Source organism: Balaenoptera borealis (genome assembly GCF_965194805.1).
Source record: "Balaenoptera borealis genome assembly, chromosome: 5".
NCBI classification, from domain to species: domain Eukaryota; kingdom Metazoa; phylum Chordata; class Mammalia; order Artiodactyla; family Balaenopteridae; genus Balaenoptera; species Balaenoptera borealis.
Window position 1 is genome coordinate 82,663,257 of NC_138862.1, and position 16,132 is coordinate 82,679,388.

At 36.1% G+C, this 16,132-nt stretch overlaps 1 protein-coding gene across 5 annotated transcripts in view; it reads right to left on the minus strand.

Annotated features, from left to right (window-relative positions):
• VPS8 (VPS8 subunit of CORVET complex) overlaps positions 1-16,132 on the minus strand; it is a 287,700-nt gene that overhangs the window by 224,155 nt on the left and 47,413 nt on the right. For all 5 annotated transcript variants that reach the window (XM_082392935.1, XM_082392936.1, XM_082392937.1 and 2 more), the window contains exons 14-19: positions 12,616-12,696; positions 10,054-10,224; positions 2,673-2,747; positions 1,539-1,574; positions 556-646; positions 82-128 (exon numbers count right to left, since the gene is read on the minus strand). In XM_082392935.1, the coding sequence (XP_082249061.1) occupies positions 82-128; positions 556-646; positions 1,539-1,574; positions 2,673-2,747; positions 10,054-10,224; positions 12,616-12,696 (501 nt within the window). The remainder of the gene's footprint in view (positions 1-81; positions 129-555; positions 647-1,538; positions 1,575-2,672; positions 2,748-10,053; positions 10,225-12,615; positions 12,697-16,132) is intronic.

The window sequence follows — 16,132 nt, forward strand, 5'->3', positions numbered from 1 at the left end:
CCTAATCACGCCCAAGATTATTAGCAAATACCAAAGGCAATCTGCACTGTACCCCAGTAAAGACCCTATTAAAATACTCACCCGATCTGCAACAACAGCCTTTCTCTTACTGGCATCCCCTGATAATCCTGCAGAGAGGCAAAATCCAGCATAAATACAAAGTTAATCCATATCTTCAGGAGTGAAACTGCTCTGGCCTTCTACTGATAACCTATGCTAACAGTAGATATAACAATCCTTAGGTATCAAAATGTTGGATAATATGCCATAACAGGAACACCTCCCATCTATTGGACCAGATGGCATATCAATGTACTTCCCTTTTGTTCTAATAATAAATTTTCCTTATGAAATGAATTTTAAAAGTGACATTTAAAATTCTATATCCTGTATTCGTCATTAACCTTTTTCACTGAAAGTCTGTAAGGTTTGATAACATCTTGCTTATAAAACACTTGAACACTAAGTCAAAAGTGTTCTGTAAGTGATTAGTATTATTCATTTTCTCTGCTCCAGAAAAACAACACCTACTACACCGGTGTTCTGTTAACTTACCCACTACTGCTTTTGCTTTTCCTTCATGGAAAGACCATGCAAGGGCCAAGGCTTCTGTAAGACAGTCTTGTTTCAGGAGGTGATCCACTCTCTAAAATGAATAAATGAGAGAAGACAGACCCCTTTGTCTGACCAATCACCAGTCAAAATTCCTATTCTACCTAATACCTTTCCAGAAGTTGCTGCTTAGTAGCTAAAATTATTCCAATAACCATGTGAATATCTTATTTCCAAGAAAAACAATTTCTTAAAGCACTGGATAGTACAGTGACTGTATAGGCTAGTATAAGCAGCCACAAGGCCTAAATATAAAAAGAGGAAACAGCTAGAATGTCACTGTAGCAGAAACAGCTAGTTATCACAACATCCATTCACTCCCTCCTCTTTTGTAACAAATCCCAAGTTTATTTGAGACAGCAATAAACCAGCTAAAGGACATTTCTAAGACTCCCTTGTAGCCACTTGGGGCCATGTGACTAAGTTCTGGCCAATGATAAGTGGAAGTGCTATCTGGACCTTTCTGGGATGTCACCTTAAAAGGCCGGGGTCAGCCTTCTCTTCTCTTTCCTCCTTCCTGGAATGTGGATTTAAAAGCTGGAACTCCAGCAGTCATATTGGAACATGAAATGATCTTGAGACTAGAATCCACACACAAGGATGGCACAATAGGGTAGTATGCCAAAGACCATGGAGTTGCCATACTAGCCACAGACTGCCTACCTCCAGATTGCTTTTACATGAGAGAGAGTTCTTTTACACTCTTTTACAGTATTTTGAATTTTCTGATATATGCAGCCAAACCTTACCATTAGTTATAGTCAGTTTTATCAAATCAAGTATATGATAGTTACAATGGTTTTGATGTACACTTCTGAAATTAAAAAACACAAATCCAAGTACTCTTTTTCTGCAAAGTCAGGACAAAAGACGTGAAGATGCTCTCAATTCAATGGCACTAACACATAAAATTACTTTGAACTCACCTCTCTCCAGCTCCTCAGCATCATCACATAAACAGACTGGAAAACAAAGAGATGGAAATTAAAATTATCATCTTTAACAGACTTGTTTGAGAGACACATTTGTCTCAGTCCTACATCTCATTTTACATCTCTTTAAGTAAAAACATTTCATACTACAGTTAAAAGTATTTACTAAAGGGTCTTCAAGGGCCCACGTTAAAGAGTAAATCAAACATTTAAAGGTCAATAAGTCTACAGTCCAAGAAGGAGTTAATTCCACGGACAAGGAAGAAGGAAAGTCCAATCTCCCAACATGTTTCTCCATGCTAAGTTTTTTTTTTAATTAATTTATTTAATTTATTTATTTTTGGCTGCATTGGGTCTTCGTTGCTGTGCACGGGCTTTCTCTAGTTGTGGAGAGTGGGGGATACTCTTCATTGCGGTGCATGGGTTTCTCATTGTGGTGGCTTCTCTTGTTGCGGAGCACAGGCTCTAGAGCGCAGGCTCAGTAGTTGTGGCACACAGGCTCAGTAGTTGTGGCTCACGGGCTCTAGAGCGCAGGCTCAGAAGTTGTGGCGCACAGGCTTAGTTGCTCTGCGGCATGTGGGATCTTCCTGCACCAGGGCTCAAACCCATGTCCCCTGCATTGGCAGGCGGATTCTTAACCACTGTGCCACCAGGGAAGCCCTCCATGTTAAGTTTTAAAAAAAAACCCACAGGAACAAATTGATATACAAAAAGTTCCTATTCTAAGTCAAATGTCTCAATGCGTTTTAATATACCCTAAGATGATCTAAGCTAAAGGACATCTTAATTACATGTCAAATATTAATGATAAGGTATCTTCCTGGTCATGACAACATAAATGTGAAGGAACATTATGAAAGTATACCTCTGAACAAAGAAAACCAGAACCTAAACAAAAGTAAAAATACAGTATGTCTAAAAGTAGAGGAAATAAATTAATTTGTTGTAAAGCACAGAGAACTATATTCAACATCTTAATTAGTTAAAAATCATCTAACCCCTAAAAGTTTTCGATTACTGCTAATCAGTATTCATTTTGTAATGCACTGCCCTCTTTACCAACAACCTCCTTCAGCCCCTACTATCCTGACACAAATGCACACCAAGTCACAGAGTGGAAGAACTTACTTTTGTCCCCAAATAAAAGATCTGACCACCATAGCTACTGATGGATTGATAACAAGCCTTCTCTCCAACCAAAGCCTAAAAAAAAAAATTTAAAGGTAAAAATTACATGCATTAGGAGTCTCAAGTTTTAAAGAATGTGGATTACAGAGACAACATGGTTTCATCCCATAACTGAGTGGGGGAAAAAATGTCAGTCAAGTGCCAGTCTGTCAGTGGAAGTGGCATAAAGGACAAAGTGCAAAAAGTAATTCTCTGCTTATATGCGGTCTCTTTATTTTTCAGAGTAATGCATAAAGGGAAGAGCATGCCAACTTCTAAATTTGAAGCAAAAGTGTTGCAACCTGCCCACTACTGGATGACAGGTAGTCACTGCTTCTGGCAAAGAATAGGGCTAATTGAAATGGTACCTCCAAGTTCTTTGAAATAAATATCAACAAAAAACACAAGAGGAAACAGGAAGATAAAGCAGCATAGTATATGAAAGTCAGCACAGCCCAGCAAAATAGAAACGAAACCTACTGTCTGATAAATCTGGTTGCAAATTTGGGCTCTGTCACCCAGTAGGTGCCAGAGTTTAAACAAGTTTCAAACTTCTGACAATTACATTTTTCCATCTTTGAAAACCATGCAGTTTCTGGGAGGCTTAAATACATTAATATTTATAAATTTCCTAAAATATGTAAGTGGTCAATACTGATAACTAGTAATTTTTCTTAACTTTTTATCATGAAAATTTAAAAATATATACAAAGGTAGCGAGAATAAAATAATGAACCCAATGTATCCAGTAACCAGCTTCATTAATTATCACTTCATCACCAATCTTGTTTCATCTATATTCCCACTGACTCCCCTATAACACGGTAAAAATTCTAAAGTAAATCTCAGATCTTGAACATCTCATTTACAAAAATTCAGTATATGCATAATAAATAAATCCTTCTAGTGTAACCACACAATTTCATTGACAGGCTTTCAAAAATTAACAATCATTCCTCCATGTCAAATATCTGATCAGTGTTTGGATTTCAAATTGTCTCATAAATGTCAAATGTTATTGAGGTTTCTGTTCTTTGTTTAGTTTTGTTTCTACATTTCATTTGTTTAAATCAAGACCCAAATAAAGGCCACACACTGAAGCTGGCTGATGCATCTCTTAAGTCTGTTTTAATCTACAGAGTTTGACTCTATCTCTCACGGTCCTTTATTTTCCTTGAAGTTTATTTGTTGAAGACGCTGGAACACTTATTCCATAGAGTTTCCTACTATCTGGATTTTGCTAATGGCATCCCCATGGAATCTTTGAACATGTTCCTCTGCTTCTGTATTTCCTCTAGAAGATCAGAATCAGGGTTTTTTTGTTTGTTTGGTTTGGTTTTCTGGTAGTACCACTTTAAGTATGACGTTAGCGGTAGGATTTTTGTAGATGCTCTTTATTATCAGGCTGAAGAAGTTCCCATCTATTCCTAGTTTGCTAAGAATTTTATCAGGGATACGGAATTTTGTGAAATGCTTTTCTACATCTTTTGAGATGGTATTATGACCTTTCTTTTGCAATAAACTAATACAGTGAATTACATTGACCTTTTTTTTTTAATTATTTATTTATTTATTTTTGGCTGCATTGGGTCTCCGTTGCTGTGCGTGGGCTTTCTCTAGTTGTGGCGAACGGGGGCTACTCTTCATTGCAGTGCGCGGGCTTCTCATTGTGGTGGCTTCTCTCATTCTGGAGCACTGGCTCTAGGTGCACGGGCTTCAGTAGTTGTGGCACGTGGGCTCAATAGTTGTGGCTTGCAAGCTCTAGAGCAAGGCTCAGTAGCTGCGGCACATGGGCTTAGCTGCTCCGTGGCACGTGGGATCTTCCCGGACCAGGGCTCAAACCCGTGTCCCCTGCATTGGCAGGCAGATTCTTAACCACTGCGCCACCAGGGAAGTCCCTACATTGACTTTTAAATGTTAAACCGTGTTGACCATGATTACTCTTTTTATACATTGCTGGTTTCTATTTGCTACTATTTTAAGGATTTTTGCTTCTCTGCTCATGAGGTCATTGGTCTATAGCATTCTTTATTGTAATGTCTTCAGTTTTATTATCAGAGGTAAGCTGGTGTCATAAAAAGAATTACGTGCTCTCTTTTTCTCTATTTTTAAAAAGATTTTTGTGTAAAATTGATATTTTTTTCCTTGAATATAATAGACTTCACTAGCGAAGCTATCTGAGCCTGGACTTTTTTTTAGGAAATCAAGTTAATGTACAGCCACATAGAAGTACAACCACTTAGATTTTCACTTCTTCTTGAGTCAGCTCTGGTAATTTGTGCCTTCCAAAGAATTTTTCCATTTCATCCAAAATTGTTTAATTTATTGGCATAAAGTTATTCATGTTATCTTTTTAATATCTTTAGACTCCATAGCAACCGCACCTCTCTCATTCCTGCTATCAGTAATTGTGTCTTCTCTTTTTCTGGATTAGTCTCACTGGAGGTTTATCAATTTTATTTATCTTTTAAAGAACAAGCTTTATTTTCTTTGATTTTCTCTATTGTTTGTCCATTTCCTACTTAACTGATATATGTTCATCTTTATTATTTCTTCCTTTAATCTACTTCAAGTTTATTTGCTCTTCTCTATTTCCTTAGATAGAACCCTAGATAATTGATTTAAGATCTTTGTTTTCTAATGTATTTAACGTTATAAATTACCCTCATATTTTTTTCTTTTTTTAAATTTATTTATTTTATTTTTGGCTGCGTTGGGTCTTCATTGCTGCGCACGGGCTTTCTCTAGTTGCGGCGAACAGGGGCTACTCTTCGTTGCAGTGCACGGGCTTCTCACTGCAGTGGCTTCTCTTGTTGTGGAGCACAGGCTCTAGGTGCACGGGCTTCACTGGTTGCAGCACGCGGGCTCTAGGGCGCACAGGCTTAGTTGCTCCACGGCATGTGGGATTTTCCCTGACCAGGGGTCGAACCTGTGTCCCCTGCATTGGCAGGAGGATTCTTAACCGCTGCGCCACCAGGAAGTCCCACACTCTCAAAATTAATTATAGACCACAATTTTTTTCTGAAATATAGCTGATTTACAATGTTGTGTTAGTTTCAAGTATACAGCAAAGTGATTCAGTTATACATATACATATTCTTTTTCAGATTCCTTTCCCTTATAGATTATTACAAGATATTGAGTATAGTTCCCTGTGCTGTACAGTAGGTCCTCGTTGGTTATCTATTTTACATATGGTAGTGTTTATATGTTAATCCCAAACTCCTAATTATCCCTCCCCCTCTTTCCCCTTTGGTAACCATAAGTTTGTTTTGCATGTCTATGAGTCTGTTTTATAAATAAGTTCATTTGTATCATTTTTTTAGATTCCACATACAAGTGATATCATGATATTTGCCTTTCTCTGGTTTACTTCAGTCAGTATGATAATCTCTAGGTCCATCCATGTTGCTGCATTATTTCATTATTTCATTCTTTTTTATGGCTGGGTAATATTCCATGTATATACCACATCTTCCTTATCCATTCATCTGTCGATGGACATTTAGGTTGCTTCCATGTCTTGGATATTATAAATAGTGCTTCTATGAACATTAGGGTGCATGTATCTTTTTGAATTATAGTTTTGTCCAGATATATGCCCAGGAGTGGGATCGCTGGATCATATGGTAATTCTATTTTTAGTTTTTTAAGGAACCTCCATCCTGTTCTCCACAGTAGCTGTGCCAATTTACATTCCCACAAACAGTGCAGGAAGGTTCCTTTTTCTTCACACACTCTCCAGCATTTATTATTTGTCGAGGTTTTGATGATGGCCATTCTGACTGGTGTGAGGTGATACCTCATTGTAGTTTTGATTTGCATTTCTCTAATAATTAGCAATGTTGAGCATCTTTTCATGTGCCTATTGGCCTTCTATATGTCTTCTTTGGAGAAATGCCTTTTTAGATCTTCTGCCAATTTTTTGATTGGGTTGTTCGTTTTCTTGACATTGAGCGGTATGAGCCATTTCAGACCACAGCTGTTTGATATGCTGTATTTTCACTTTCGTTTAGTTCAAAATATATTCTAATTTCCTTTGAGATTTCTTCTTGACTCATGGGTTATTTATAAAAGTGTTACTTAATTTCCAAATATTTGGGTTTTCTCCAGATTCACCCTGATGATTCCTTCAACAATTTGCTGTAGTTTGTTTTATGGCCTAGTATATAATCTATTGGATGCTCCACCTGCACTTGAAAAAGTTTGTAATTTGCTTTTGTTGGGTGGAATATTCTATAAATGTCAGTTAAGTCAAGTTGGTCAATAATTTTTTTGTCTTCTATACCCTTGATGATTTTGTCTACTAATTCTATTCATTACTGATAAAGGAGTTTTGCAATTTCCAAACTCTAATTGTGGACTTGTCTGTTTCTCCTTTTAGATCTGTTAGTTTTAGTTTCATATATTTTGAAGGTCTGTTATTGGGTGCTTAAACCTTTAAGATTGTTATGCCTTCTTGACAAATTAACCCTTTTTTATCAATTTGAAATTTCTCTTTATCTCTGACAATATTCGCTACTCTGAAATCTACTTAATCTGATATTAAAATAGCCATTCTAATGATTAGTGTTTGCATGATATGTCTTTTTCCTTCCCCTTACTTTTAACTTGTCTGTGTCTTTGTATTTAATGTGAACTTTTTGTAGACAGCACACAGTTGGTTCTTGCTTTCTTTATCCAGTCTGACAATCCTTGCCTTTTAACTGAAATGTTTAGACTATTTCCATTTCCTATAATTATTGATATAGTTGGGTTTAGATTATCTTATTGTTTTCTACTTGTACTACCTGTTCTTTTTTTATGCTTTGTTGAATTTAATATTTTTTAACATTCCATTTTGTTGCTACCAATGACTTATAAAGGTATACTTCTTTTTCAGTGACTGCTCTAGTGTTTACAATATGCAGGTTTAACTAATGTTAGTCTACATTTACATAATATTATACTATTTGATGTATAATGTTAAGAACCTTACAATAATATACTTCCTTCCCCCACTCCCTGCTGTTATGTACTATTTTCGTCACACTGTTACTTCTACATATCATAAACATTACTTTTGTTTTAAACAGTCAACTGCTTTTGTTAAATGACAATATTAAGGTATAATTTACATACCATAAAACTCACTCATTAAGCATACAATAATTTTCAGTAAATTTACAGTTGTTTGACTATCACCAAAATCCAGTTTTAGAACATTTCCATCACTCCACAGAGATACCTTTTACCTATTTCCAGTCAACCCTCATTCCTACTCCTGGTCCCAGTCCCACTAATCTACATCTGGCTCTATAAACCTGCTTTTTCTGGACATTTCATATAAATATAATCAAAGAGTATATGGTCTTTCCATATGGCTTCTTTCACTTAACACAGTATTTTTGAGGTTCATCCACGTTGTAGCATGTGTCAACAGTTCACCTTTTTTATTGAGGAATAGCATTCTATTACGCAGATATGCCACATTTTGTTTATCCATTTATCAGCTAGTGGACATTTTCACTGTTTTGACTTTTTAGCTATTAAGAATAATGCTGCTATGAACATTTGTGTACAAGTGTTTATGTAGAGATATGTTTTCGTTCCACTTGAGTAGCTACCTAGGAGTAGAATCGCTCAGTCATATGGAATCTTTATGTTTAATATTTTGAGGAACTGCAAAAATGTTTTCCACAGTGGCTGCACCATAACCCACAAGCAAAGTACGAGAGTTCCAATATTTCTGCATCCTAATCAACACTTGTTATTGTCTGTCTTTTTGATTATAGCCATCCTAGCGGGCATGAAATGATATCTCACTGTGATTTTGATTTGCATTTCCCTAATGATTAATGATGTTGAGCATCCTGTCATCTGCTTATTGGCCATTTGTGTATCTTCTTTGGAGATTGCTGCAGTTTGTTTCTGATGAGAAATCTGCTCTCACGCTTATTGTTGCTCCTCTGCATTTAATGAGTCTTTTTACTCTGCCTGCTTTAATATTTTCCTCTTTCCAATTCATTTGGATCAATCTATGTTTATTTTACTTGTGCTTGGGTTCACTGAGCTTCTTGCAATTCTGTGTTTATAGTTTAGGAAAGTTTTTGACCATTATTTCTTTAAATTTTTTTCCCTCCTCTCCTTCAGAGATTTCAACTACACATTTATTAGGCTAAGTGGTGCTGTCTCACTGCAGTCACTAACAGTAGTGTTTTTTAAATTTTTTCTCTCTGTTTCATTTTGGATAGATTCTATTGCTCTATCTTCAAGTTCACTAATATCTTGAAAACTATTGTTTTTTGGGGTTTTTTCCTGATTTTTTTTCCAGACAGGAGAGTAAATCCAGTCCCCATTATTCCATCTTGGCTGAAAGTGCAAGTTCAAAGTCTATCAGTATTTTTAATAACCACTCAGACAAAAGAAAATATCTAAGTGTGGGACAATAATTATTCTTACTTTAGTGAATTCTACTGAATTACCATTTCTTCTCCTGGATTTTCCTGGTTTCTAAATTCTGAAAATATATATGGAAGACCCTTTCACATATATTTATGCTCTAATATCTCAGGGAGATTTGAGCAATGGCTAGATATTATACTGCAGACACTCATTATATATGACCTTCATTACTACTTTTTTCAAGAAATTATCCAGAGAAGACTCAGAAAGTCTAAATTTCCTGCTTAAAGATTATTGGCTTAGGAAACATGAGATCACAATTCAAAGTAATTTAACTGTAAACTACCTGTGTAAACTGCTAAAGGCCATTATTGTCATTGCTTAAAATATAGTAAAATTAATACTAAGATCATAACTTTTGTGTCTTCCTTCTCTGCAGGCTCCTACATTTCATCTACTTCCTATTCCTCCAGAATCATCTTTCTTTCTCTCAAAGCTATCTTTGCCTTTTAATGGCTACAGCCTCCATACCTGTTCCAGCCTTTACTAATCACCCAAATATTTCCAAAGCCTTATAGGCTACCTGTCTCTCTAGTCATTTATTCTTTAAATCTAACAGGCTTGTTGCCAACATAATAAACTTTCTAAAATACCTTGCTTTTACAATTTCTTTCTCATGAACTTTCAATTTCATTTCATTATTTCAGTATGAAAGTTAAAATTCTTTGGTATTAAATTAGTCACATTTCCAAGTAGAAGACAACAGGAATTATTGTTCTAGTTCACATTCCTGAATACTTACAAACACACTCACATCCACTTCAACCTAGTTAGTGGCTTTTAAAAAAAAAAATCTCAAGACATAAAGATAACTTGTCAGAATTCCGATTTCTAAAACAAAACAACAACAAAATACCAAGGTTATCAAAGCAATACTAAGATAATGGATTACCCTTACCAGTGCCTGGCTCACGTTTCCTCCAGTGGCTAGAGATTTGAAATGGCTGCTATTATAGACCAACTGAACTTCTGAGATCTCCACCGTTTCCAATTCCTCTTGAGTTTGCCGATCAATCACATGCAACTTCTCTACACTGTCCAAGAGCACAATTGTGCGTGAGTTTATCCACTGTAATTCAAGCACACAACAACACAAAAGTGAGGCCCATCCCACACCGTCATCCAGGGCAAAAAAGCTTGGCAACTCCCTTAAATGACACTGACGACCTTATCCATTTAATTAATAACTTGATGACACCACAATCACAGCAAGAACTACTCGGTGACAACCCAGAGAACAAAAGGTGCACAGAGTAGTATTGCGTTTTGATGGTGTTAAAATGACTCATAGTGTAAAAGAAGGCTAACTAAGAGCTCTAATAGATATTATGGGATACACTGTTTTTTATCAATGTTTTTGAAAGGTACATCGGCACAATGACTTAAGCAAAGTGACCAACTTTGCATTTCTAGTGTTTTTGACATTAATCAAACAAAAGGGCAAATGCAACCTCATAAACCTATCTGGTCAAAGAATGATTGTTACCATTTAAGTAATTCATATTTAAAAATACAAGCTATTTAAAATATATATTTCCTTCAAAACATACCTACCAATTATGGCAGAGTTCTTTGCTCTTTCTATTTCTCTATATATTCTGAATATTCTTTAATTAGTACTATTATAATCTTAAAAGTAATAACAATAATTATGTTAAAATCTTCTGAAGGATACCATTTTGATAAATTTCTTGGGTTATATATAAGATTTCTTATTTTCAAAATATTTTTTTGAAAAATCTCAATCCCTTCCCAAGAAATAAATGAAGTCTTAAAATCTGCTCAATTAGAATTCTAAATTAGCCAGAACAAAGTACTTCCCCTGTACTTTCTCTTTCTGGTATTCATTTTGGTTTATTTATATGAACTCTTTCCATGTTCTCAGAAATTATTTGTATAATATATCAAAGACAATCAAGTTGAAAACGGATCAACTTTCTTTTAACTATGTTGAATATATACTTTAACACTGTGTTACACGGGAAGGGTTTGGTTTGGTTTTCCAAAAAAAACTGTCCCTCAGGAAACAGAGTTTGACACACAAATCATTTACAAAGAGCTTTTGTAAGGTGCTCTCTTGATCACTTTACTTTGAGAAACAAAGTATCATTTAGGAAAGACACATTATTCAGCCCCTGTATACACTTAGTGCTAGTTTTTAGATGCTTTCAAAGGTCACCTGGTTAAAAGAGAAAGAATGACAAAAAATGTTAGCAGGATTAGCAATTATTCTTCAGATTAGATCCTCACAATTTTAAGTGTTGACACATTGTAAACAAGCCTTTTAAAGGTAATTTACAAAGCAATGCAGTTAGGGGTCACATCATGAATAGGACAGGACAGGCCACAGGACAAATGAAAAACACCAACTGTCCTACTATTAGGAGTCCTACCATTAGGAGAATGGCTACGTGTGGTTGGGAAAATTTCTTCCAGGGACAGAATCATATGCAGATTTTTAAAGTGCTGTATCTCAAACATCTTAAATGGAAGCGATGATGATGAATTCTAGAAAACTGTGTTAGATGATTTTCAACAAGGGGTTCTGGTGATGACAAAAACACTGATGTCTTATACGCATGAGAAGAGGTTGAACAATATTATTTCATGAAATGTGTATGAAAAAAGTATTATTTCTAAATCAAGTCTGTATATGAGATTGAAAGGCAATGTGCAAATAAATTAATAAATCATCTATTATAAAAATTGATGCAAAAAGAAATAATCTTTTTTTTTTTAACCAAAAGTTGCTCAGGACTGAGATGCATAGTAGAGAGAGAACTCTGAAAAGTTTTTAGCCACAGATAAAGAATAGCTCCTGAACTCCTGAACCAATTAGGACATACTCAGAAGTACAAAAATGTGTTACCAAAGAAAGCCCGGCAATGATCCTGAAGAAATGATTCTGATCTCCCCTTTGAGCTAATCAGGATATTAAAGAAAACTTTTGCTGATCCTGCCAGTGTTCAGCAGGACATAAGGCTAAAAGGCAATAAAAATAATGTGGCATCACACCAGCCTCAGACTTTATTCAGTACAAGCAGGATTTAACTTTTTTTTAAAATTTATTTATTTTTGGCTGCACTGGGTCTTCGTTGCTGCGCGTGGGCTTTCTCTAGTTGCAGCGAGCGGGGGCTACTCTTTATTGCGGTGCGCGGGCTTCTCATTGCGGTGGCTTCTCTTGTTGCGGAGCACAGGCTCAGTAGTTGTGGCGCAGGGGCTTAGTCACTCCGCGGCATGTGGGATCTTCCTGGACCAGAGCTCAAACCCATCTACCCTGCATTGGCAGGCGGATTCTTAACCACTGCACCACAGGGAAGCCCAGGACTTCACTTCTGTCCACATTTTATATAATCCTAAAGGTCATGATTTATGGCAGAAATCCTGGTAGCTTTAATACAACATGCACTCAAACAATTACATAAAATGAACGGGGATATTTCATTTCAATAATACTCACAGTAAAGTTGATGAGGTCATAGTATAGGTGAAGATGCTTTTGCTTAGTAACATGTATTGCTCCAGATTCGTCTCTCTTAACCTGATGATGAAATAAAAGCAACCTAAATATCAGCTATTGTTTGAGAGACGTTTTAAAGTCTCACCTAGTCAATCCACCTAGAAAATGATTTCCATTCAGAATATGGATAAAACAAAAATACTGATAATTAAAGAAACTGTACAAATGAAAAAAATCATTCACATCATGATTTGTACCAAAATCCATGGTACATCTGGTCAGTGGTCTAATTGTCAGTTTAGGCATACCTTGTTTTATTGCACTTCACTTTATTGTGCTTCCAGATACTGTGTTTTACAAACTGAAGGTTTGTGGCAACCCTATGTCAATCAATTTATCAGCGCCATTTTTCCAAAAACATTTGCTCATTTCATGTCTCTGTGTCACATTTTGGTAATTCTTGCAATACTTCAAACTTTTTCATTATTATTGTATTGTTATAGTAATCTGTGATCAGTGATCTTTGATGTTACTATTGTAATTGTTTTGGCATTTTTTAGCAATAAAGTATTTTTAAATTAAGGTATGTACATTGTTTTTTTTAGAGATAATGCTATTGCACATTTAAAAGACTACAGTATAGTGTAAACATAACTTTCATATGCACTTGGAAACCAAGCAACTTATGTGACTTACTTTATTGCAATATTTGCTTTATTGCAGTGGTCTGAAACTGAACCCACAATATCCCTGGGGTATGTCTGTACAGGCAAATGCTGTATGTAATATTCACTCTGTCATAATTCAGAAAAACCTAACTGCATCACGTCAATGACTATTTAGCCAGAGTTAAAGCATAAAATGGGATTGGTGGCATAATGTAAAAAAGTAAAACAAAAGTTCATTAAAAGAAAAAAAACTGCTGCAGTGACGAAACTAGACTTCTTTGGGTGAAGTATGATACTATTATAGCTCAAACAGCCCAAAATTTCCCAAAAGAACCTCAAGTGTCAATATTTTACTTATATATGCATATATATACTCTCTATAATCGTCAACCGTCCTTATAATTTGCTCTCTCCACTTATGCTCCAAGGTGACAGAGCACTGAAGAACAACACACCACAATGACCTGCCTGAAATTCATGACGTTTAATTCAACCTGGATTTTCTTGCACACTCTCCATAGTAGTCTTCTAGATGCCTTCCTTTCCCTTTAAGTCACAATTCCTCTTTGCCTTCTAGTCCCATCACTTGTAGTGTTGACCTCACCAGATATCTTAACAAACAACTGAGACCATTTAATGTGAGCCCTTTGTGTACTCCCATCTTCACTTCCTAAGTCACCTCCCCTGTAAGAAAGAATGCTCTGGTAAAAAGGAGCCTAAGATCTACAGCTATGTGTTTAAGAGTAAGTTCCACTATTACAGCTGAGACACCAAGGGTAAATCATTTATTCTTTCAGTTTCCTCATTTGTAAAATGAAAATAAGACAGCACCAAATTGTTCCATATCTTGCATATGTTGAAAATGTTTCGTAAACAAAAAGGTCAATGCCAACATTAACTATTCTAAGATTGGCTAAAGTCCTTGCTATAGAAAATCACTTCACCTGTATATACTCTAAATCCTACTCCCTCCATTGCTGCTTAATATTACCCCTCCCCTGCTAACATACTCAGTCACTCCTTTCAAAGGACCTTTTTCCTCTTGCTATCAAACAGGTTTCTGACTTCTCCATCTTCAAAAAACAAAAGCAAAACACCTTCCCTTCATTTACTTCTTCCAGAAAGTTAACCATTCTTTTTCCTCTTGTAACCAAATGTTGTACTATGATTGTGTGAGTCTGTTCTTCTAGATACCCATTTCTTTAACGAGGCTCTATAATCTAGCCTCCACCTCAATTCCACTGATAATTAGTCCTCTGAAAAGTTTCTAAAGAACTACTTCTTGCATATCTGGTGGCCTTATGTTCAGTCTTCTTCCTTGATCTCTCTTTAGCACTGGTATTACCCTGGAATTGATAATGTCCTGAAGTCTCTCCTTCTTCATCTTCTGTGATGCCATACTGGTCTATTTCCCCTCCTACCTCTAGATGCCTTTATAGGATCCTCCTTTCCTACTGTCTTTTCTTTTTCCTTTCCCCTACATGAGTGTCCACCAAGGTTATGTATGCTTTCGCTTTTGATTTTCACAGCTTCAACTACCTTCTCTATTTTGAAATTCTCATTTTCACCCCAGACCTGGACTGCCTATCCTCCCAGAGGACATTCCCCAATACAACACTTGAGAGTCTCACCTTCACTTCCAACCCAACACATTCAATTCTTCCCTAACCCTAACTCATTGAATATTTCATGCTTCTAAAATGCAAAGCCAGAAATGCAATGTTTTGTTTATGTCCTTCAGTCCCCAGATCCACTAAGATAAGAAGCCTTGTCTTTCCTTCAAAATGCCATCCCTAACTCTCACTGCAACCAACCATCCTTGTCTAAAGACCTCACACTTGCTTTATTACAAGAGCAAAACCTTTCCTTTCCCTCCAACCTCCTATAATCTGTTCTTTTTGCTATTTCTACAGTGATCTTCCTAAAACGTCACTTTAATCACATCACTTTAATTACCTAAGAACCTGTGATGGCTCCCCATTACCAATCTAGGTCAATTATTATATAATCTAGATCAGAGGTTGGCAAACTTTTTCTGTAAAAGGCCATACAGTAAGTATTTTAGGTTCTGCAGAGCATACAGTCTCTGTCATGACTACTCAACTCTGCCACAGTAGTGCAAAAGCAGCCATAAATAACACCTAACCGAATGGGCATGACTGTGTTCAATAAAACTTTACAAAAACAAGCAGCCAGCCAGATCTGGCCCATAGGCCATAGTCTGCCAACCCCTAATCAAGATCCATGCCATATGTTCAACTTTATTCTCAACAATAAGTTCCTCCCTGTCATTAACTCTATAAATATTTATTAGGGACTTTCTACATACAAGCACTGTCCTAGTGGCTGGAATAGAGCAGTAGAGTTGGTTTTAGACTTACAGAGCTTTCACTCTAGTGAGGAAAAAAAATATTAGATAAGTAATTTTAAAAATGCTGAATGTTGTCAAAAAAGGTCTTATCAGTGTCTATGAAGCAGGAAATGCTAACCGAGGTCAGGAAAGGCAATGCTAATCATGAGCCAGTATAATGTGGAAGAGAGCACACAGCTTTCCTGGTAGAGGTGTTGGCATATGTAAAGACACCGAGGCCAAAAACATGGAAGCAACCTAAATGTCCGTTGACAGAGGAATGGATAAAGAAAATGTGGTGTATAAATATATATGTATACACACACACACACACACACACACACACACACACACCAGAATACTATTCAGCCACAAAAAAGAATGAAATAATGCTATTTGCAGCAACATGGATGGACCTAGAGATTATCGTACTAAGTGAAGTAAGTCAGAGAAAGACAAATACCATATGATACTGCTTATATGTGGAATCTAAAAAAAT